The 24,751-nt window shown below is 30.1% G+C and overlaps 1 protein-coding gene across 1 annotated transcript in view; it reads right to left on the bottom strand.

Annotated features, from left to right (window-relative positions):
* The window catches only part of LOC132939865 (uncharacterized), an 87,403-nt gene that overhangs the window by 17,899 nt on the left and 44,753 nt on the right, over positions 1–24,751 (bottom strand). Inside the window, 1 exon segment of the mRNA XM_061007270.1 lies at positions 23,403–23,688. Coding sequence (XP_060863253.1) covers positions 23,403–23,688 — 286 coding nt within the window.

Here is a 24,751-nt window from a genome sequence, read left to right as displayed (position 1 = left end):
TAACGCCGGGTACTCATCGACTAAATGTATAGAAAGTAAAAACGGTTTTCAACAAATTAGTATTTTATAACTCGTTGAATTCCAAATTAAATGAAATCCTTCTAAAAATAATAATCACATGATGAAAACGATAGGTACAGTCGGTGCATGTTGTGTACACAAAATAAAGAGTAGGTATAATATATGTATATACTACGTCGTACATTACATGTACACGGTTAGGGTGTAAGAAAATTATAAAAAATGCACGATAAAACGAGTATTATACTATGTATAATGTATATATAGCATTGAAATACGAACGCATTGTTATGATAATCGTCAACTATACATGTAAAAAGTGTAATTAATATGTAATTATCGTGTCGGATGACAAAAAATAAAATTCTAAGCATTATGTGTCTCATCGTTGGCTATGATTTTTTTCCTTAACGAAATCAACAATTGGAGTACTTTGTTCTCCAAGTTCATTGTACTTTCTAATGGGTTGAATGGCATTTGTTCCATCCCAAAGCGCACCGTCATACGATTCAAAGTGTTTAAATATATAAATGATATGTGCGATAAAATTACACAAGTCTGATTAGAAACTATATATATACATTACCATGTATAAAGGTAATTATACAATCCAACCCCACCACAATCATCTATAAGCCACCCGCCCACCCATGTCCTAATATAAAATACGTCAAGATATACTGCAAGTATTAGTATATTATTTTGTCATCTCTGCAGTGTTTCATATATTATATTGAACATTATTGCGGATATGCGTGAGGCGACATGTGACACGTGACTCTTTTAATCTACGATTATAATTATTTAAATCACGATGGTAATATGTATTGTATATTTAAATATTCAACTATAGGTATGTACACCAAATGGGTGTTGTGGGTGTTATTACTTTTTTAAAAACGGAATACGTGTAAGTCTGCGGTCTTTCAGTAGCGCCATCAAAGTTATTAATAATTGTTTGAAATATTGCCATGAACAACAACACTCGTAATTACTTCGATGGAAAATTACTTTCAGAATGCCACGATAAACTTTCAAAAACCAACGACTGTAAATTATACGCAAACAAGTACGCGTGCTTTTGGCCGAATTCAGGGAGTGGGAGTGAAAAATAGAAACACCACCGTGTAACAATACACCTAATGTATACGAACGTTCGACAAACTAATAAAATATACGAGCGGACGAAATTCAATTAAGTATTCACATCCATTTCGAAATGGGGATAATAAACCGATGACACGACGTCCGCCGTGAGCGAGACACACGCGCACAAATTAGATGCTTAGGAGTCGTTAAACACGAATCTATCGGAATAATATACTATCATGTACCCATAGTATGTAAAGTCAATCACATGTTTTCCCGGATTATCGCCGGGTGTATAATAGTATATAATACAATATATTACTTGGCTATAATATTGCAGTATAACATAATAGGTACATTATTAGTATATATTATTACTACTATAGATATTATAAACCTATGTTGAAATGAATCAGAAATAAAATCGTCGTTGAGCGAACAGCTATAAATCGTAAAGGCTCCGGCTCGATGTAATTAATATCATTATTATTAAATTATGTATGACGACAAACCGTATAATATTATCGAGTATGGGACGGTCGCGATGTAAAGCGCGCTTATGAAAACGACAGCCTAATTAAAATCTGATGGATAAATGATTCGGGCGGTCGGCTTAGGAGGCAGAAGGGCGTTTGGAAACTTCGGCGGTAGGTTGACGTACGCACATATCACGCATTCGTCCGTTATCGTGTCACGCAGTAGATAGTTATATAATATTATATAGCTGGCCACCTGTATCAGATATAATATAATATTATGTGGAAAAACGCGGTGGCGTACCGCTCTGTATATACGTCGGAGCAGATATAGGGGAAAAATCCACGTGTGTATCAAACATGCAAATCTACCTCGAGTGGCATACTCGTTTTTTTTTTAATATAGGCAGGTTATCTGTAAAATATTTTTTCGTTGTTTCCAGTCGCGGGTCCGGTGACTACGTTTTTGCTGGAAAAAATATTTGCGCAGCGTTAGACTCGGTGTCAAAAGTAGTCGCGGGGCGTGATTATGGAGAGGATAAGAAGGAGGTTGTACATATATATTCTGGTTTGTAAAATTCACACGCCACGCAGTAGGGATTTAAACGTTTTATAATTGCACAAATGTATCTTTTTTGGAGTAACGCGCGTATATATATGTAGTGTAATAGTTTCGCGAATCGGTATTACTCACGCCGCTTGCGCCCGCAGCCATTTTAAACGGAAGATTATTCGTTCGGCCATTAAGCCGGATGAAGTATAAAGAGTAGGATGGGAGACGTTAAAACAAAAATAAAAAACGACGTTTTTCCATTGAGCACGCGCGCTCGTATATGATATGTATTTATGTATATAAATATAGGTTTTTTAGAGGAGTAAAAAAAGTTTTTTAATATAAATTGTTGCTCTTCCACATGGGCGCCGCCAACCACCACCATGGTCGTCACACTATTTTATGCTCCCTCACACACACACACACACACACACTATTCGCGTCTCTCTTCCGAACACTTCTTCGCGGCCTCGTGACGTTGACAAATCACTGCCATCGCCAGCGGCTAAATTTAAAATAATTGTTCTGCCGTTGTACGCGCCGACTGCCACCCCCCCCCTCCCCCACACATAAACTATACACACATAGTATACGTACAAACGATATGTTTTTCCAAATATATATATAGTTATACGAATACACTGAGGTACGTGCGTGTGAGCGAGTCAAGGTCGGTTAAACGCATAATAAATAATAATAAAAATGACGATAATATTTCGTTTGCGGTTGTAGAGTTAGGTCCACCGAAACATTGGCTATTGTAATATATGGCACATGGATATTATTTATTCCGCATAATATAGGCCTGCCGCCTGCAGGTGTGCTGCACATCACATATGGCGAGCGATTATATAGAGCGCACTGATTTAAACTGTATATTATAATAACATATCGGCCCGAAACTTCTAATCCAACTTATCACGATCTTATAATATAGGTATACTATATAGTTAAGATTATTAAAAATTAACTTGTATTTTTCAAATAGGTTTCTGATTTTAATATTCCATAGCCCACATATTGTGACCATATTATATCCTGGGTATATTATAGTATTACAATGTGTAAAACATTTTTATCTTCTACTCCGAACGACAGGTTGTCACAGGTTTGACGAGCATACAGTATTCGTAATGTTAAGCTAAAATTTGTGTTGGAGGTCTGGTAAAAAAAAACCATCTAAAATATGTTCCTGGTAAACTGGTTCAAACGGTTTTTAATTTTAAAATAATAACTTATAAATTGGTCATGCACGATATACAACCAGATAACATGTTCTATGGACTCAAAATTTGAAAATATTTTTGAAAAACAATGAGTTCATAAATTCGTCATAACGTCAGAATTATACTGTTGGCGGATATAATCTGTGCACTGTTCACATAAATAATTTTCGGTTAATAATGCATAGCGTTATTAAACTAATTTATATTAACCATGACTTAAGTAGGTACGCAGCAATTTGGTCTCGGACGAAATTGTCACGAGTAATTAAAAATTACTAAACGGGAAATTACCCAGTGCCTACATAATGGTTGGCAAATAAGGCGATTACTAAGGTTTTTTTTTTATTACTGTCCTCTGTCCTTGGTTATTATTATAATATTTTATTAAAAACCAAAACAATGACATGGTAGTTTTAAAATGAAATCAGCATAAAAATGCAAAATTAAACTGTATATTCTCAGTGTACTGACTTCAAATGTAAAACCACGATAAATAGGTATAAATTAAATGACAATCTGTATATGCAAATGTGTCTTTTCGTGTTTAATAAGCTTGTAGTCTTCGTTACTCCGTTACGGGTAGGTATTTTCATAACGCGCATGTATAGGTAAGTACGTGAAAGTTACATGGTCGCTATCCAATTTCATAAAATTAAAAACAAACGTTAACCAAATGTGTCATATAAATATATTTAAGATACCAGGTTTATGATACGTGGAAAACTATATACTTAGGTATATCGTATATGGTATTGTGCAATATATTTGTATATCTATTTATTAATTTTTATTTAAGAAGAAAACGTAAACTTTAACTTTTATGGCAGTACACGTATAAAATATCGACACGCTTATCTAACCTTACAGCACCGCCTATAAGATTGAGTAATAATTAAAATTCGGTTACTTCTATATATAAATAAATACACTATAGTACGACACACATATTATTCGAGTTTACTTAATTCGATAAAAATCAAATTATATGTCTACGGTCTTTAAGACACTGTTAACGTGAATAAATCATAAATTATAAATTATAACTATTGGTTGGTGCCGTCGGGTAAAGACGATATTATAATATTTTCCGTATTTTACGTATCAAAGAAATAATTATTCACGATTTTGTTTCGAAAATATACCAAATAACATGTTGGAAGAGAGAAATTAGTAAAGGATATATTGCGGCCGAAACCATAAATCGCTTGCACGCCATTTCGCGAAATTATATTCAATATGTTACGTACATATTAATTTATAATATTATAATGATATGATACACCTAGTTGACTCTTGACGCCATTAAACAAAAATGTAATAACAATACAGTAAAAACCGGTTGAAGTGAATTTCAAGGGATTTAGTTCATTATTAAAATAAGATTTTGTCGGACCATGAGATTTCTCCATAAAATCCAATTTTACGTTTAAAATGATTACGAGTGATTTCTACTATAGATATTTCTATGTTTTGACTTTCTCCAAATTCAAACGCAAATTTACTTATATGTTAGCAGAAACATAATATGTACACTATCGAACAGATTCGTCCGTCCAATATTAGGCACTTCATAACTGTTAAAAATAAAAAACACGAAAATCTCCGTATACACTAATGGAACACAAAAAACATATAATAAAAATGTCCGGGGAATAGCGAAGTATCACAGTCTTGCACGTTTGTACGCGATGTTTCCATTTGTGAAATTCAATTTTTTTGCTCGATTCCTTTCTGTTACCCAGTATAGTGTAATGTGTATAATATGTATATTATACCGTACGAGATATATATATAGTGTGTTATCAAGTATATAGAACATTCCTCATATCTACACACGTTCATGCGTATAAAAATAATAATATACGTACCTACACTAGCCATGAATTAAGTTAGGTATAATGTATACGTATAACTGTATACGAGTAGGTACTTTTTCACACGCACGCAAGCATATAATATAATATCACACCTAATATATTTGTCAGACTATGTATTATATTTATAGTGAAAAACTTGTGATAAATATGCTGCTAAAAAACACCATTACCCATTTTCGAGTACACCTACGTAAGCAATAGACGGTGGGTGTGGTGGTGGTGATCGGGTTATTCGGACGTTGACGAGAATCACTTGTGAGTATAAGTAAAAAGATGGAAAAATTTAGATGTATCCAACGTTCAATACTCATATGAGTCATATCTATTACTTTATGTCTTTGTATACGTCATTGTTTATATTATAATTACACGCATGCTATACGCAAATTTAAATACAAATACTTACGTTTATTTTATTCTAAAGTGTTATAACCGAGAACTAAAATCAGTTACATCGTATTATTAAGATATAATATGTAAGCATATAATATTTTTAGTTACTTTAGATGATAAAATAATTGTACCTATGCTTTTTAAACCCAAATTAAATATTCAAAACCACTACAATATGTGGAAATTCAAAATAAGAAATAAAAAATGTAAAAGTTTGTGAATTGTCAGTTAATATAGAACTCCAAAAAAAGTTTTCAATAAAAGTTACACCAGTAGATTCTTATTGGCACTCGGAGGGTGTTTACAGCTTATTTTTCAACTCCTCTGGCTGGCTCAAACATGAATTTAGTTTTAGCTCACGAAAATCGAATGTTATTTTTTGTTGCCAATGGTTATATATTATATCACTATCATAATTAAAAGAAATATGATATAAAAAATGTTACAAATATAATTAAAAACAAATAAATATTAAAATCAAATAATATTAAGCACATTTTTACAATAATTACTTTTATGATTTTCTCTCTTAATTATGGACATATTTTTTATGTAAACACATAAAGACAAATATCTACCAATTTTAACTATATTGGATTTACGTTGATTCGTTGAATCTGTCACCAGTTTTTATTGTTTACATCAAAAATTTGTCCAGAATTAAGTAGTGGAAAATCATAAAACTAATCATTGCAAAATATGTGTCTCTATTATATTTTTCAACTGAAACAAAATGGAAAACGATAGAAAGATGGATTCATTTTATTAACTCGGGCCAAGTCCGGTTAGATAGTGTCTTATATAATATATTTATAAATTATATAAAATCAAATTTTGTGAATACCATTTAATTTTTTTACAGTTATTTTTTGCAGAGATAACATATAACTTGTGCTGATAAGAAAACTGCAGATAGTTCGTTATAATCATAGACCGTATATACTATAATTGACAGAACATGGCAGTAGTTCCAGCGACCACACGTCATGGTCAAGTTAATCAAGGTAATACGTACATAATCTATGGTCTTAATTCTAAATGTATCTACGTAGTTGAGAAAATAAAATATTATGTACCTATGTAAATTTTTTTATATATTTTTAGATTTTATCGGTGGGAATTTATCGGTTCAACCGAAACATCCTTATAAAATGCTATAAAAGATTTAGTATAATAGAGTATAATATATTATTATAGGTACTCGGCAGATTATTGATACCTGCCCTAATCTATCGTTTCCAGTATCCACTTCGTCTTAAATTTATACCTATATGGTACCTCAATGGTACAAACTATCAATTCGTTTTAAAATCAATCAATATTTTACTGGACTGTTTATTAATATAATTAATTGATGACTTACCTAAGTCATAATCTTAAATGTATTAATACATAATATTATGTTTATAATATAAAGTATAATTAATTTAAATTATCTACCTATATTATCATAATATTAATGTGACTAAGGTACGTTTTATAATACGAATTTCGTATATAATTAATTTAATTTCTTTAATAAAAATATTAAACCGTGATTATAGTGGATTTTTTTTTCTAGATAATTCATCGTAATAATTACGTATTTTCGTAATTATTTGTAATTTAATATCTTATAGTAAAAATAATTTTAATGGATATCATTTCTTTTAGCGTCCAAGAATGCTTGATTTGATTAAGACAAATGATGATATTTCTGCAGAATAATTCGATAGGTACTGTAAATTGAAAATAATCAAAATATTTTCATATTGAGATACCTACACTATTTCAGATTCTGAGTAAAGCGATAAATGTATTGATTTTATTTTAACAAGTGTTTTTTTAGTTATATTTTTTTTTTGTGTCTGGAGATATTTTTTATAGTAGAAAAACGATTCAATCTTCAACTTTGAAGGGCAATTCTGATACATACAAAATAAAGTTGGTAAAGTTTTTTATGGGAGGGACGATAGAGTGGGTGTCAAGAGTAAACATGTTCCAGTACAGTTCAAAATAATTCTGGAATATTAAATCAAAAATCAAGGCAAAATTAGCATTTTTACGAAAAAACAAATTGTGTTGTTTTGTAGTAATTTAAAAAAGTATAAAATCTATAAATATTTGTTTTTATTAATAAAACATTAATACATAGGTAAGTACGGTTTTTATAAAGCGTAAGTTAACATTTTTGCAAAATCACGAAAATATGCTAATTATTTTTTAGTCTCCACTCAGATTTGTGTTTTCTACGCAATGATTTATCATTGAATTTAAACTTTACTCATCCATTACAGTGACCTACTCAATGATGAAGTGCCTGCACACGACACATACCTATTATAGGTAAAATGTTAAGAGCAATGGAGTAATTTTGTCAAATTTTTATAAATTCAAAAATGAAAAATCAGATATTTAGGTAAAACCTCCTTGTGACAGAAATCTCCTTACAACGGAAAATAACAACAATTTTCAAGCCCTCCTCTCAATAATTTTAACTGTTTTCCACTTATTTGCGTGGGGTTGTTGAATATGATGCATCATGTAATATCTAGATATTATGGTTACAAATTATTTCCATGTTTTTCTTTTTTTTCTAATTTAATACGTTATAGCGAAATCTACAAATCTACTGATACAATGCTACAATGCTACATAGTATGATTTTAAAAACTTAATATTTTAGATTTTGTTGGACTGAATAATTGGTTTTATAAGTATGCCTTTTTTACTTGTGAGTAAGTGTAAAGCCAATCGTAATTCGTAAATATTTATATTTTCAGTTTGAAAATAAATGATTTTAAAAACAGTTTAAATTAAATGCTGAACTAAAAATCATAGTTAAAACTAAACAACACAAAAACATTCATAGACATTTTATAATATACCTAATATTTTACCAATATAAAATATGTACCTATCTAATAATCTCAATTCAGGTATGGGATGATGAAGTATTTTATGATTTATAATATCCAGAATAACTTGTAGATTTTATTGAAACGTGACGGATGTTGCTATAATATAGCCTTGAAATATTAGTTTTTGGAATATTTTTTTTAGAGTCATTCCCAAGCATTATTCCACTATGATATATAAATATGCGTCTCATATACTATAAAGTATATACATGGCAAAATAATATTTGAAAAAAGTTTCCAATACATTTTTAATATATTCAGATTTTGATTTGTAAATAGTTTCAAAGAAAGTTTTTAAATATCATCGCAATATAATTTAGATCACTTTTTTGCAGAAGATCAAATATTGAAAAGATATTTTTTAAATTCATTGTCACTATACAATTTATGAATAATGTTTATGTTTTTACAATATTTTTAAAATATGTTTTACATACAATACGTGGAGGCAATTTTAAGTTTTAAGATTATATTACTATACATTATTATCATTATATTATTACTCATACAGCATAAATATTATTACCTAAATAATATGGTCGAACATTTTTAAAATTTTTAAAATTTAAAACATTGATAAATCAAAATAAAATTATAAAACATAAAATATATTATAATTTATTAGTTAAATTGTATTTAATATCCATGCAACGAACTAACTACCACCACTTTTAAAACTTATAATTTTAAATATTCATGTATTACATTTAAAATAAAGTTGCATAGTTAGAAGTATATGAAAAATGATTAAAGGAGTCAGTAGATAAATATTATGATACGTAGCTGACGGAATATATAAGGTTTATGCTATAGCTCTAAAGTGATCAACTGCTATCATTATTTGTAAAAAAAATGTTTAGATGGAGGAGTGACTAAAAAGGTTTTGCTTACTAGCTTACTTATTGGACACTTTGGAAGATCAGAAATCGAGTCTAATTGGTTAGACTTTAACCCAAATGCATACTATACTGATAAGGTTTATGCCATTAGCGAAATAATTACCTTTATATAGATAATAATTCAAATCGGATTAGTCAAATTACAGTATTTTTTGTTTAGGTACGATAAAAAAATGTACAATACGATTGAGTACATATAATTTGTCGGCGAATTAAATCATAATGTTTTTTCTTATACCAAAATTACTCACAATTAAGCGCAAAAATGAATACGATATGGTCACATTTATCATCAATTGTTATGACTAAAAGTTTCTGATTATTTAAATATAAATTGGTTTAAACTAATCACAGATTTAAACATTTTAAACGATGGTTAAATGTTAAAGCCCCGTCCATTATTAATTATGTCAATTATATATGTATGATGAAAATGAGATCATAATTCTATCTTATAATTCTTCGGTTTTATTCAATGAAATCAAATATTTTAATTAATGTACAATATATATAACTATATTTTATTTTATATCTTTACTATAATACCATAATGGTTTTCTAAGAAATTTAAAAATTCTAACTAGATAATCAAAAAACAATATTTCATACTATATTAAAAAGAAATAAAATATACTAAATTAAATTTTTAAATTCATGTTTTTTGAACTGAATACAAACGGTGTAGTAAAAATGATTAGCAAATGTATTTACAGAATGTTCAACTCTCACTAAAATCAAATCCTTGTCAACTTTGGATTTTTATAAAAATGTAAGATCATCTACGGTCTGAGAAACATATTGATTTATTCAGTCGTTATTTCACATCGAGTTATAAAAAAGTGTCTATTATAGTTTACGTTAATCTTCGTTCAGTAGTTTGATTATATTCATAAATGTAAAATTAAATTAGTTGATGTTTTCCTATAAATGATGAATTAGGTAATTAGTTTAAGTTCAAGATATATATGTATTAGTCCTGGTGAATTCTTACCCATGATTTTGCACGCATGTTGTAGATTTATTCTTTTTCTACCTATTATTTTTCTTTTTAATAGGTACTTCTTAAAAAAGGTTCTTTTCCCTCTATTTGCAATTTACATTTATCAACCCTATTTTTTTTAAAGGAGAGATCATTAGTTTCCAATTATAGTCCATATCCATAATTTTTATACTTTCAAATATATTTTTGAAAATACTAAATTTTAAACTCACCCCTCTTTTTAGAAACATGGTTTCTGAAGTAATAAATCTACCATTACTGATTAAATCTCATATAGACAATTTATTTTAAACTCCATATCTAACAACCTGCTGATGTTATATACACCTACTTTTAAAAAGCTTTTGATAGTATTAACCATCAACTCTTAATTAATAAACTTTAAAAAAGGCTATGCTGATCCTTTATTATCTTGGTTTATTTCTGTCTTCACTCAAAGATCTCAACTTGTTAAATCTAAAATTGTTATCTTAGATTTTATTTCATTAATGTCAGATGATCTTTACGGAGATCATCTCTCTCCAATCTTATTTAATTTGTTAATTAATTATATTAAGGCGGTTCCAGTCGGAATTTTCTGTCTTTGCCTAACACATGTGAAACATAGGATTATATAGACGTGTTCTATTGACAACGTACCAATTAATCAAGTGTAGTGATTTGAATTCTGAAAACAAATTTTAATTCAGCATAAAGTCTACAATGGAATTTCCGGGCCACTTTTTTAAATATCAGTCCCTAACATGAAAAACAAAACTGATTTAAAAAATTCAACAATTTAAAAAATTTAATTAATCATTAATAAAAAACTTAAAATAAATTCCAAAAAATGGACCAGATATTACATTGTAGACTTAATGCTGAATTCACATTTGTTTTCATAATTCTTATCGTTTCACTAGATCAATCGGTACGTTGTCAATAGAACACGTCCATATAATCCAATAGGTATTACACGTGTATTAGACAAAGCCAGAAAATTCCTACTGGAACCACCAAATGGTATTAACAATATGTGTTTTCTATAAATCATTCTAATATTCTATTTTAAAATATGTTTTGTATGGAGGTATAAAGTTGAATAACATTTTGTATTTGACTATGGTACAAAAAAAAATTGTATCATGTATTGAGTGACTTATCTGTTATAAATAAATAAATACATTTATTGAGAGTTGTTTTAATTAAATAATAAAATATTTTTTATTTGTCGTATTATGTCATAACATTTAGATATAATCAAATAATCTATATATGAATATGAATGTTTGTCTGTCTGGCTGTGTATATGTGTCCTTTATGCATTCCTAAACGGCAGGACCGATATTGATGAAATTTGATACAGAGATAGATTAGACCTCTGGGCAGAAGATAGGCTAATTTAAAAAGGAAGAGGACAAAACCCCAGGAGGTGCTCAAACAGGGATTTTGAGATTTCCGATGGAAATTTTTGTTTATAAATGGTTGCCATGGGTTTTAAAGCTATTATAATAATAATTTATTGTTATTCATATAGAATTGGCATTTTTAATGGACAACACAGTAAATGGGATCAGTTAGTAACATATAAAAACTATCGTTAATATTTACTTATCATTAATAAAATACATGTGGTCAGTTAAATCTAAATCGTAAGATATCAAATCAATTTTTCTTATTTTCTTACCCAGTTCATTCAACACTTCTTCCTAAATAATTTTAAATTGTCTATGAATATACATTTTTTAGTTACGATTACTCAGCGGTTATACGAGTACCTATACGGATCTACCGTGGGTACCGATGTCTTACCACATAATCAATAGCGCTATTGTATTAATGTGGTCTTGGGAAGGATACCTATAAATACGTTTCTAACATTTTTTAAGTAATATTTATTACATAGGCAAGCATATGAATAGCGTGTATGTCTTTTAATTTATATACTAACATAATATGGTAACTAAGTTGGAATTCTAATAATAAAAATTGGTTTTGAAAAAACTGTTTTTCAAATATTATAAAAGTATTCAAGATTACCAACTTATCTGTGGATATGTGAATTTTGTTAGGGGAGGGGGAGCATGAATATTAAATATGCGTTGTATAAAATTAATTCACCCCTTCACGTCCGTGGGATAGCAAACTTAATGTATTGACTACCTAACCCTTCGCTCGCTTTCGTGAAATTTGGATGTTCGAGGTTGAGGGGAGGAGAATGATGACGTTGTCGCCAACCTGGCCGTGGTACCTAGACGATGAGTATTTAGACTAGAGCACACATGTTATTATATTATATTATTATGTCATATCGTATATATTGACATATATATGGACATTGGACATCGGAACCGACAAACTATAATAATTTTCGTTTTGCTTATTTATTATTTTTTTTTTATGACCCATAATTTAATTTATAACATTTACGTTGTATTCAAACCATGTGAATTCGAGAAATCCATCGACAAATATTTTATGAATAAATATATTTTTGCATTTTCCAAAATATTGATGTACTGCACTTTAATTTGTTATCTGTATAAGCTCCAGCGTCAAGTGGGTTAAGTCAACTTCTGTAATAATCGTAACACTATTTAGGTAGTTTATTTTAATTTATAAAAAACGTATGGTAATATAATACTAAATTTGTTTCATAGGTATATAGTTTATAATTAATTGACCCACCTGGGGCCACATATTATAACGTAAGACAAACAAAAAACACGAAATCTTACTTAAATTTAAAAAAACACGAAATAACTTTATTAAGTTACACATACAACTAGTTTGAAACTCGACTTGAATAGTTTATTAGGGTATCATTTCCGAACCTCTCCTATCCATAGAAATTAGTATACAAATTCATAGGAAAAGGAATGGATTTCGATTAACAGATTTAAATTTTGTTGCGCCGCCCCCGAACATACAGCGTATAGTGTACTATATACGCGTATAACATATAGACATATAGTGTAATAGGCTATTCCAAAACTGTAACGTACATGATTTTTCATATAATATGATTGATAATCTACAGTTATGATTTTTTTCGATAACATTATATAATTACATAATAATACAGATACGAGCGCAACGGAGAGGCCACCGGCAGACAATCAGTGGCGATACAAATACAATTTCGGTCGAGTCAGCGGAAAATATAGTACTCTGCCGGCTACCCGTCTGTACCGAGATACGCCCAGCTCACGCCACACGCAATTATACACTGTATAATACGTATCGGTATCGCCCACCCACAACCCTTCCACCCCTCCCGAAAAATATCATAAATAAGTATAAAATAATGTCGTATAAGTATGTATAATATACTATATATATATATATATATATATATACACCGACAACAACAACGATGACGAAAATCACCATAGGTACGCCACAACACGCGACTTATAAAATATGTCTCGTGCGCACGTAACATGGTACTGTGTGCGTGTTCGAAGTTTAAGCATTTCGAACACGAAGGTGACGGCGGTGGATATCTAAAAACTCCGGGAGGTCGGTAGGTTATAACCCACAGGTACGCGATGATATACGATATATATAAATACATAATATAATCGATGGTGGTTTTTATTTTTGTATTTATACCTACTTTTATTTGGTTTTTATTATTCTATATTTTTTTTTTTTTATGACGACGTTTAAAGTGTGGCGTTCGACAAAACGGTGCAAATACCGGCGACGACGGCGAGGTGACGAAATGGTAGGTAGTATATGGTTGATAATATATATGGCACAAGGAGGGCGGATGAGATCCAATATAATGGTGAGTGAACGAAATAAAATAAAAAATCAAATGACAAATTGCTACCACGAAACCTCTTGTACGTGTGTGTATGTGTGTGTGTATGTGTGTCGTAATAAAAGAAAAAGAAAACAGTTACCGTTACGAGATAAATCGATTGTGCAGCTCCTCTCCATTAGAGATGAAATTTATTATTTCATAACGTGTACACAACTCTTTCTCTCTCTTTATATATATATATATTTATATTCAGGATGGATGAACGCTCACTTCCTATACATAGTTCTTACGTGCCGACGCTCGAAAGACGGTTATTGGTAGTGAGACGCGGAGTATGTGAGAAAAAGACAGTTCGCAAAACAATATATTCTTAATCGCTTAGAATTCCCATAAAAAATATTTCTGTAATATCGTACCTACGAGTGTACGCGATAACGTGGATCTGGAAATCGAATAAATATTAATACGTTTTTTGGCGTTTTACATTTAGCGCAATCGAGACGCAAACAATTCATTTTATTATAAATAAATAAATTACAATATTTTTTGGGAATTTACGATCACGTAAAAATCCGTAAAAATGCTTTAATCTTATACTTTGAGTATCAAAAAATCGTTTCAGCTATATTATTTGACATTTGAAGTTCTAATTTTGATTAAATCTGAAGAATAACAAACTTTCCCTAAACGGTTTAAGTGTATTTGTTGTAAGTAAAAAAAAATATCGTATAGGGACTTGAAAGTTTTCACCATTACGTACCTAATATATGATTTTCTATTCACAAAATAATCTTGAAAATATATAGACTAACTTTAAGCTATTTATACCAGAAACCTATTCACGCCGTTTGGTAAAGGGCAAGGTAATTTATATTATTATATATTTTATTAATGTATATACTTTATACTACTCATATTCGTTGTAATATAGAACAATTATTCAATATCTTTAGAAATAGAAGTTAACAAGTTGCTATACCACCATTTCCCCTCAAAACCGTTTATCATAAAATGCAATATGTATCATTGTATTAAATTTAACATATCCACTATCTACGGTATGAGCCGGATACTCAATGTCAATAGATACTCTCAAAACTTACTTTACAGCAGAGCGGTTACATAATTTTTTGTTGTTTGTCATCACGTTTTGCAAGTAAAGTTTAAAAGCATTTTATAAAAATTACGAGTTTTCGCCACTGGTATATAGATATTATTTTTAATAGTCACTGTTAAAATCAATGCACTTTTGTTAGCATGAAACCAACTTTTGTTACCAGTGTCGAAGAACTTACACAGCACCTCCTTTATCCACTTTTCAACTAACTCTTTCATCTCTTCGTCGTCAGTAAAATATTTCATACAATAAGAACTTTTGTTTTGTAAAAAGGCGATAATTACTAGTTACAACATTTGAACTGTAAGAGAGTTGGTGGTGGTATTCCATTCAAATGAGATGCGACTCCCATTTATAAATCAAATTTTTTACGTGTAGTTTCTGAACTGGTAAACGGTTGAATGATTCTAATTTCATAACAATTTATTTTCAATATGGTTCTAGTTCCTATTTTAAAATGCAATGTTTAAGTACACTTACAAATTCCAAATATCAGAATTTGAATAAATGCGTAATAATGAATGGATAACATGAACATACTTTCAGGTGAATCACCTTGTATTTATTTATACTATTATTATATATAAAATTCAATCGTGCAACTTAAAACGAGCGAACGACATGAATATTAAATTTGTCCGTGAAACAATTATTTTATACTTACCAGTGGTATAAATCAAATTGAATTTATTTTTAAACTATTATTTTGTTGTGAAATTAAAATCAAAATATTATGATCTTTCCAACAGCCTTTTCTACTTTGAAGCATATGAAATTATAAGTTATTATAAATTATAGTTGTGAATTTTTTCAACTTTATGATTTTATGAATTTATGAAAACAAATACTCTATTAATTAGTAATTTGATAATAACTAACTGTAGGTATAAATGGGTTCAAACGACTTAAATACTAGGTACCTAATTAAATGTTTCTGTCCAAAATTAAAACTTGTTTGTTTCATTATTTCAATATATACTTTGACACAGATGTCTAAACTCAATCGAATTTGACGATAAAGTAACTTGTGTTTCAACATAACTGCAAAATTATTTTATTATTGGATTTACACAAATGCATAATCTTTTAAAGTCGATGATAAGTCAAAAAACAATATAATAAGTAAAAAATTTAATATAATAGAGATAAAATAATTTATTTTGGCCATCCATCGCATGAGAAACAAATACCAACTCATCCGAAGAAATACGCGTACATATTATTATATGCGTCGCTATAAAATGAACGAGAAAGTTTTAACCGAACTTTCCGAGGTAGTGCAATATTATTATTGCTTTAGAATTCAAATTATAATCTATGGTATTTCAGAAAATTAGACTTAACCATGCAATTATTCAAAAAATATAATAGAAAATAAAATAAAACTAGGTCATACTATTTTTGCGTGCGCAAATACAACCCCCAGAATGCACGTTTTTATTTTTCAAATCGCGTGTGTGGAAATAGAAAAATCGTTATTTTATTAAACACAAACAGTTTTCCATCCATATTCACTTCACGATATTATACTGGAATAATTATTATTATTGCAGTATAATTATTAGAGGCCTCCTAATTGTTGGTAGTCCATTTAATTATAATAATTATTAATATTTTAATCAACTGGGATAGGCAGAGATAAGCAAGTTACTCGATTAATTGTACCTGCGTGTAACAAGTTACACTAAAATTTAAAAGTATTAACATCAACATTTATCAAAAGATTGGTCTCAAAATACTAGTTACATTTTAAAGTTACTTGAAAATTACGTAACACATTCCAAGTTACAAATGTATCTTAATTACGTAACTTTGATAGGTACATGTAACTAATTACTGACCAATACTGAGTGTCTGGATATAGGCAATAAACATAATACAAATATATCAAATATTTATCGAAGGTATACACGTAATCGAAGTTATAATATTATACTATCATATGAAGTTAGACCGCGGTTCGTGAAAAAAGTTCGTGTGTATGAAAATGTTTTTATTTTCCACTACCTACCTAAGATTTATTTTATTATCATTTTCTTTCTCTAAACCACTCACGTTGGATTTTACAAAATATACGAATAGAAAGAAAAATGAAATTAATCATAATCTAAGTAACAATATTTCAATCTAAAAACCGGGTCTTCCACTTCACTTCTCTATTCACAAATAAGGCGCTACCTACTAATAATTGTAGGTTCTGGGCTAAGCGGATTTTCAATGATGTGTGATTTCCTTTTTTCGTGTGTTTCTATCGTTATCTTTTGAAGCAATAAAAATGATTGAATCTTCAACTTGGAAGATGGTTTCTGATTGGGAATTCCCAGTACTTTTTAAAATATTAATGAAGAATTAGGAATAACCAAAATATTTATATTATTTTGTAATTCAAATATTAATCATAGGGAGTAGGAACTTGAAACTTTTCACCATCGCGTACCTATAGACTATTATTTTCCATACACAAGGACATTTTCAAAATATTTAGACTAATTTTAAACTATTTATACCCTGAAACAATTCACACCATTCGATGGAACGTCGGAACGTGGCATTGACTCATAAGTTAATAATAATAAAATAATATGGTAATAATAATTATTATACAGGTAATAAATGCGATATTTTTGGAAAAAATGAGTTCAATATTCTATAGGTAGGTACTATACTAATAGAAAAATAAAGTACTATAAAGGTAAAATAAATTATAGAAATAAATAACAAAATATCCCAAGAAATAGAGGTTAAAAAAAACTCAAAATCGTATTTCGAAGGTATGTAATGATTAATAATTTAATTAAAAATTCAAATTTAACACATCCGTAGCCATTACCATAACCTACCCAATGGCGAAGTACACTCAAAACTTCCAGTTTTTTGATTTATTGGGTCCACAAACCGAAGTCGTGTATACAGTTTTTATGCAAAATGTACCTATATACTATTATGTAAATTGTGAAACGGTTTGAAGACTATGATAGAGAGACCTACACCGCACCTCTATGCCATATATTAATATAATACGCTTGATCACATTATAGGCACGTGCAACTGCCGAAAATGTAAATGAAAAATATAAGTATAATTCTGCCACAACTACTTTACGGTTATATATTAATATATTACGGTGAACGGACGTTTTTCTCATGGCATTTCATGTTTGTGAAAAAATGTAATAAAACATTAATTTATTTACTCCACACCTCTATATTTATATAATATCTATGCTATATATTACATAATCCTAACCATTAGATAATATTATAATTTATAATATATTATTTATGCCATAACTGATGTGCGGACGGAGACTTCAAAGTTATTGTTATACAAATATTTAATTGCTATTTAATAATAATATATCATAGCCTGTTAGTAATAATGGTGTTCCACATCAACCGGTGAACTATTATTGGTAAAATAATAATAATAATATATATATAAAAATTATAAACATATCAAAAATAAAAAAAGAACGTTGTCAATATACGTATTTTCAAGAGAAAACTTTATCGTGATTTGAATAAAATACCTGCAGTTATGCAATTATAATCAGAAGATACGCCACAATATCTGAAATTTTTGAAAGCCATTAGAAATCTTTGGAAATCTGCATATTATATTTATAGTTATTTACCCTCTATAGTTATTAAGCAGTGCCAAGTTGTTAAAGCCCTAAATACATTTCTATAGATGTTGATGATTAGAGAATCAACGACTTTTATAATCAGTGCGATGATTATATTCATGATAAAGCTAATTGACTTGTCACGTAAAATCAGAAAATAATAATTTATGAGAGGAGAATATTGTTCATACTAAAAATATATTTATACAATTAATATTCGTATTAAAAAAATCAAACTCTAAAATAAAATCCTCGTCCACACGTATAATATACTTGAGTCACGTATCACAAATGGGTTATAGTGAATTCACATAATGTATTATATGACGTGCTTTCTGCTCAGGTTGGATGTATTATTTTCACCAATTAAAAAAAAGAAATCAAATTCTATTTTTTTACGTTGCATACTCACCACATATGTACCGTATTTTAATTGTGTTCCGAACAAAGAAATAAATTACATAACAAAATACGTATACATGTGTACTTATACAGGAGTTAAGGAGTGTTAGAACTTAGAAGAGTATCAAACTGTATAATATAATATTATAATAGTATAGGTTATAACTTTTAAATCTGCATAAATCACCATAGGTTTAAAACATAATAAGATTCAATATTGTGTGATATTTAGTAAGTATGAACCGCTATGGATATATATATATAAATATATAATTATTATATTTTAATAAAATATACGACACAAAACAGAAAAGTTGTTATACGCTAAAAATTCCTAAAATATATTGCAGAAGAAAATATTTATTATTTATACATATTACATATCAAAAAATACGCAAACAAATATTAAAAAAATATTAACTATAAAAATCATACCCTAAACTGCATCGCATTATAAAAAATAAGATATTTTCCATTTACTGATTTTGTGACACTCCTAGGTACTATATATGGCTGAGTAACAATATGGAGGTAAGGGGGTGAAGTACCTCCTTGTTATTCCGTGATAAACCACAAAAAAAGGTAGGTACTATATGACCATGGCGTCTGAGCACTGAGCATTTTTGAAACTATATGTAATATTACGTTGACTCAGTTTTTAAGACCGTTAAAAAAAACCGTTGTCAAAACAAAATGGCTGCCAAATATACACTTATATAAGGAGAGGAAATCAATTTTTACTTACATCGAGGTAAATGACAAATTCAATAGTCGTTTGAACTTTATTGAAATGACGGAGCTACTGTAGTACTGGGTATTGCAAAATCCAGTAGTAGGTAAAAACAGAAAAAATAACAACAACAAGTCACAACACAATTGTTGACTAGAATAATTTCGGTAGAGATATTCGTGTCAGTATATTTGATGCTTGTAAAAATGGTGGCGCAGGATGTGTTATTTAGATTGATTGATGAGGCTGTTTCCAAGTTAAAAGAAAATATAATCGAAGAAGATTATTATATGTAAATAATGACCCACACGATACAAATAAGTGATAACACAAAAACAGAAGACTATGATAATAATATACGTAATTATGTTAAACAAGTCCAAGGACCATGGTTTTCGGTCTTTTTCGTAATAACAACAATATTTTAGAACGGAGGTTATTCATTGCGGAAAAACAACATCTGGAAACACTTATCTCTATAATATTGAACGAAGTGCCATCGAGTTCTATAATTTATTCCGACCAATGCAGGATATATCACTCACTAAACAATTACAATCACATTACAATATTTACATTATGCAATAAACCACAGAAAATGTTATAGATCCCAAAATAAGATCTCAAACTCAACCCATTGAAACGTTATGGTGGCATGTAAAAATTAAATACGGAGAAAAACGAGAAGGGGCTAAAACATTTAAGAAAGGCACTTATAGTTTGTCAATCCTACATTTAAATTGTTTTTACGCGATAACAAAGTTGTTTACTGGTGAACAATTCATTTATTAACAAACTAATGAATGATACATGTTTACCTGCATTGTCAGTATTCTTATTGGTATCTAAATAATAATATTACAATAGTATAGGAACACATTTCGGGGTAGGCATTAGACGAGTATACCTACCTAATTTAAGATATGTGACATTATAGATGAGGTTAAAAAATGCTCGGTGGTTACAGGTTAGACGAGTTCATTATTGTTTTTTTTGTATTTTATACAGATTTGATATCATATTAAACCATTAACTGTAGATATACGTATAATGTAGGTATGGCTAGTGGGATAGGTTTAATATTAACTGCCGGTTATTTTTCTGGAAATAAATTGGGTTCACCACGCGAACAAAAATACAATTTTATCTATTTTTCGTTGTTTTTGAACATCGTGCTCGTCGGCAATGATCGTTTGCGGTATGTTGTTTTAAATGCTCCCAGCGCACTGGAACGAATGTACACGAAAGCTTTTACTGAAAACGCACTCGCACACGCTGCCACCACATGGATGGATATCATCATTATTCCCGTATATAAATAGTCCTTATACAGTCGTGTAATATAGAAATGTCAAGGAAACACTAGAGCAACGGCGTCGTATGGAGGAGATCGACGTCGGCCGCGGACCGCGGAATTATATATGTGTGTGTGTGTGTGTGTGTGTGTGTGTGTGTGTGTGTGTGTGTGTGTGTGTGTGTGTGTGTTTCTATCTGTATAATAGTGGGTACGTGTGTATATATGAGAACTGAAAAGTGTATCGATTTTTCAATCAAAGACCAACCACGACCGCTTCTAAAGAAAAAATATATTCTACTTACATATTTTATACTCTGTTACACAATGCAATATTATTATATATATATATCATAATAATATGATACATTTTACTATAAATATAAACGCTCTTAGAGAAAAATAAGAAATAATATAATTTCATAATACACCTGCACCTACCAACGTCGGTTTTATTTTAATTAAACGAGAAAAAAGCTTTTAAAAGCGACACAAATAAAATCTCGTATTATATAACATGTATTATAATGTAATATTATGCACTGCAACGTAACGATGAGCGTATTAGTTTCTTTTGCGATCATGAAAACTATAAATTATTGTTTCGGGGGGAGGTTGTTCAATCGATATTAGCTTTTGGCATAATTTTTACCAAAACATTTATCCAAGTGGTCACGTCTTGTACCTACATTTTGTTTTAAATAAAAATTGATTTCCAGGTACCTACACATAATAAATCTGATATTCGTATTAATCAGTTCTAATAAAATATTAACTATAAACGCAAACAACTAAATTAAAAAATATTTCTATAGGTACATATATTATAATGAATTGAAGATTTTCGGAGAATTTAATTCAACACTGTCGAATAGTATTTAGACGCATTCTTTTCACCACCCAATACCATTATTGTAGCACCTGATTGATGCTGACACAACACTATCTGAGCTCCGCACTGTTCGGCGAATAAAGGCTTTTATGGTAATCATATATTACGTATAAGTATGTGTATTAGGTACCTATATTATTATATACGACGTTTCCAAAATAAACGACATGTTATTACAATACGTCGCGGAATACAGTTACGGAATACACGAGTGCGATCGATAAGTAGGGATCATTTAAAAGGGTTAGTCATTTTTGACTCAGAAACAAAAACTATACCATTTAATGATAATAATATGTACTGACAAATAACATAAATTTTTCAGATATTTTTTTCTAACGACTTCACATTTAATGTGGGTATATTATATTTTATTTTAAATGAAAAATAGCTATTTGTATTTTTGGCGATAAGTTCACCACAAATCCGTTTACGATACGTGTCTAGAAAAAAAAAATCTAATTAAAAAAATTACGGTAAGTATCGCAGAGGACACACGCACTGAATAAATATAATAATATATACATTATGAATCTCGCGAGTACATACATTATACAATATAGTATTATACATACATATTATAACATACATAACTACACGAGTATTAAGTATGTACATTATACAGTGTGCCTGTAAAAACGACGACGTATTGTTGTTCGCATCGTGTTTAAACAAGGGTAAAAAAAATTAAAGAGAAAAAATCTAGGGACGTGCACTGCAGTGAACGACGAACTCCTACAGAGGGAGAATGGGGGGAAATGTCCAAATCCTACTTAAGTGTTTCAAAGTATACATAATAATATATATAATATATATATATAATCTTTCGTATACGTGTATATAGAATGGAATGACAATAACAAGTACTCAGACGATTGTACATATAATGTGCAATTATAATGCGTTCATATTTTCATTATATATATATACGGTGTGTCTAAGACGACTCTCTGAGGGTTGCAAATACCTATATCTATATATATATAATATGATAATAATAGCCAAAGATTAAGAGTGACTGCATAGTGTATACATATACTCGTATGCATATTACACCAGTGTATAGTATTATTACTGGTGCAGTGTATACATATAATAATAATAATAATAATAATAATAATGAATATAGTTATATTTATGTTTATATAAGTACTCACTGAGTGTGGCGTTGTTGAGTTTAGTCTGGTCCACTTGACCTCTGAGCGCCCGGAGCTTACGGAGCTTTTGTTCCTGAGCCTCGACCCGATCCCGGAGGCGGCGGAGCCTATCGTGCTCCGCCGCCACCTGATGGTGCTTGGCGTCGTGCTGTTTCAGATAGCGGAGTCGCTGCTCTTTGGCAGCCAACAACTGCCGCTGCGACTCGATCTGATGCTGTTGCCGGCACGCCATCTCTTCCAGCTCCCGGACCGTCAGTTCTGTGCCTGTTTCTCCCGACGTCGGTAACTGCAAAATAATTTAAGTTTTTTTTTTTTAGAGCTTAGTTTCTTGTTCTCCCCGCTTCCCGCCATACACAATTCGAGTAATCGACCTCGACGGTCACCACGCGATATTCCATAGTCCAAAACCAAGTATGAATATATAGCTTATTGCATACCATTAATAATCGAGATTCGACGGCCGCAGAAAAAAAGTGGTCGCGTCAAGAACAAAATGCGACGTCACACATCGCCCGGCAGAGCCGTTGACGGACGTTAATGCACCAACCGAACGCATGCTATACAATATTGTTTATTATTATTTCTATTATCATTACACGCATATTAAATCCAAATCGCTTATAATATTATTTGTATCGACCACGGCGTGCACTATATTTGGGTTTGTCTTTTTGTTTTGTTTTTGGTTTTTTTTTACCGTTCATTATTTTTACATACCCTTTAAAAACCGTTTAACGCGTGGACCGTACACAAAAAATGTAAATATGATAGGTATTATTATCATAGTATGATAATGCACATTATACTATATTATTATATGGATTTAACGCTATAAATACACCGTTACTCGACGACGCCGTGTCCATGTTGAATCCATTAACCGCGGCGTATTATCAATATGTGGATTTCGAACTTAGGTCCCCACCCGCGGGTATCGACCGTATAAAAACAACCAATAAAAGTCAATTTACGTTCGTAATCTGCTTATGCATAAACCTATACGTGTGAAAATTTGACCTCGTACAAATAATAATACCTACTTAATATAATAATAGCAGACAAACCGAGCAACGGAGCATGGATAATCGAAGTAGTCAAAGTAATAATAATAATGACGAGTTCTCCGGCGTCTTCGAAACGTGTCAATTTGCCGAATTACTCATAGGTTAGGTTATGATAGGTTAGCATACGTTAACTAACATATCCCAACCAATACCACCATTCAAAAATCACCCTCGATACAATCTTCGTGCTGTTGTCAGCTAGTGAGGCGATCACAATATCAGCGATGTTTGTAGATTTCAACGAAGATAACCCAGAACGTGAACAGTAGTATTTATGATCCACAC

The sequence above is a fragment of the Metopolophium dirhodum genome, chromosome 2, assembly GCF_019925205.1.
Source record: "Metopolophium dirhodum isolate CAU chromosome 2, ASM1992520v1, whole genome shotgun sequence".
Classification (NCBI taxonomy): Eukaryota; Metazoa; Arthropoda; class Insecta; order Hemiptera; family Aphididae; genus Metopolophium; species Metopolophium dirhodum.
The sequence above is the reverse complement of the archived record's forward strand: the minus strand, read 5'-3'. Positions and strand labels throughout refer to the sequence as shown.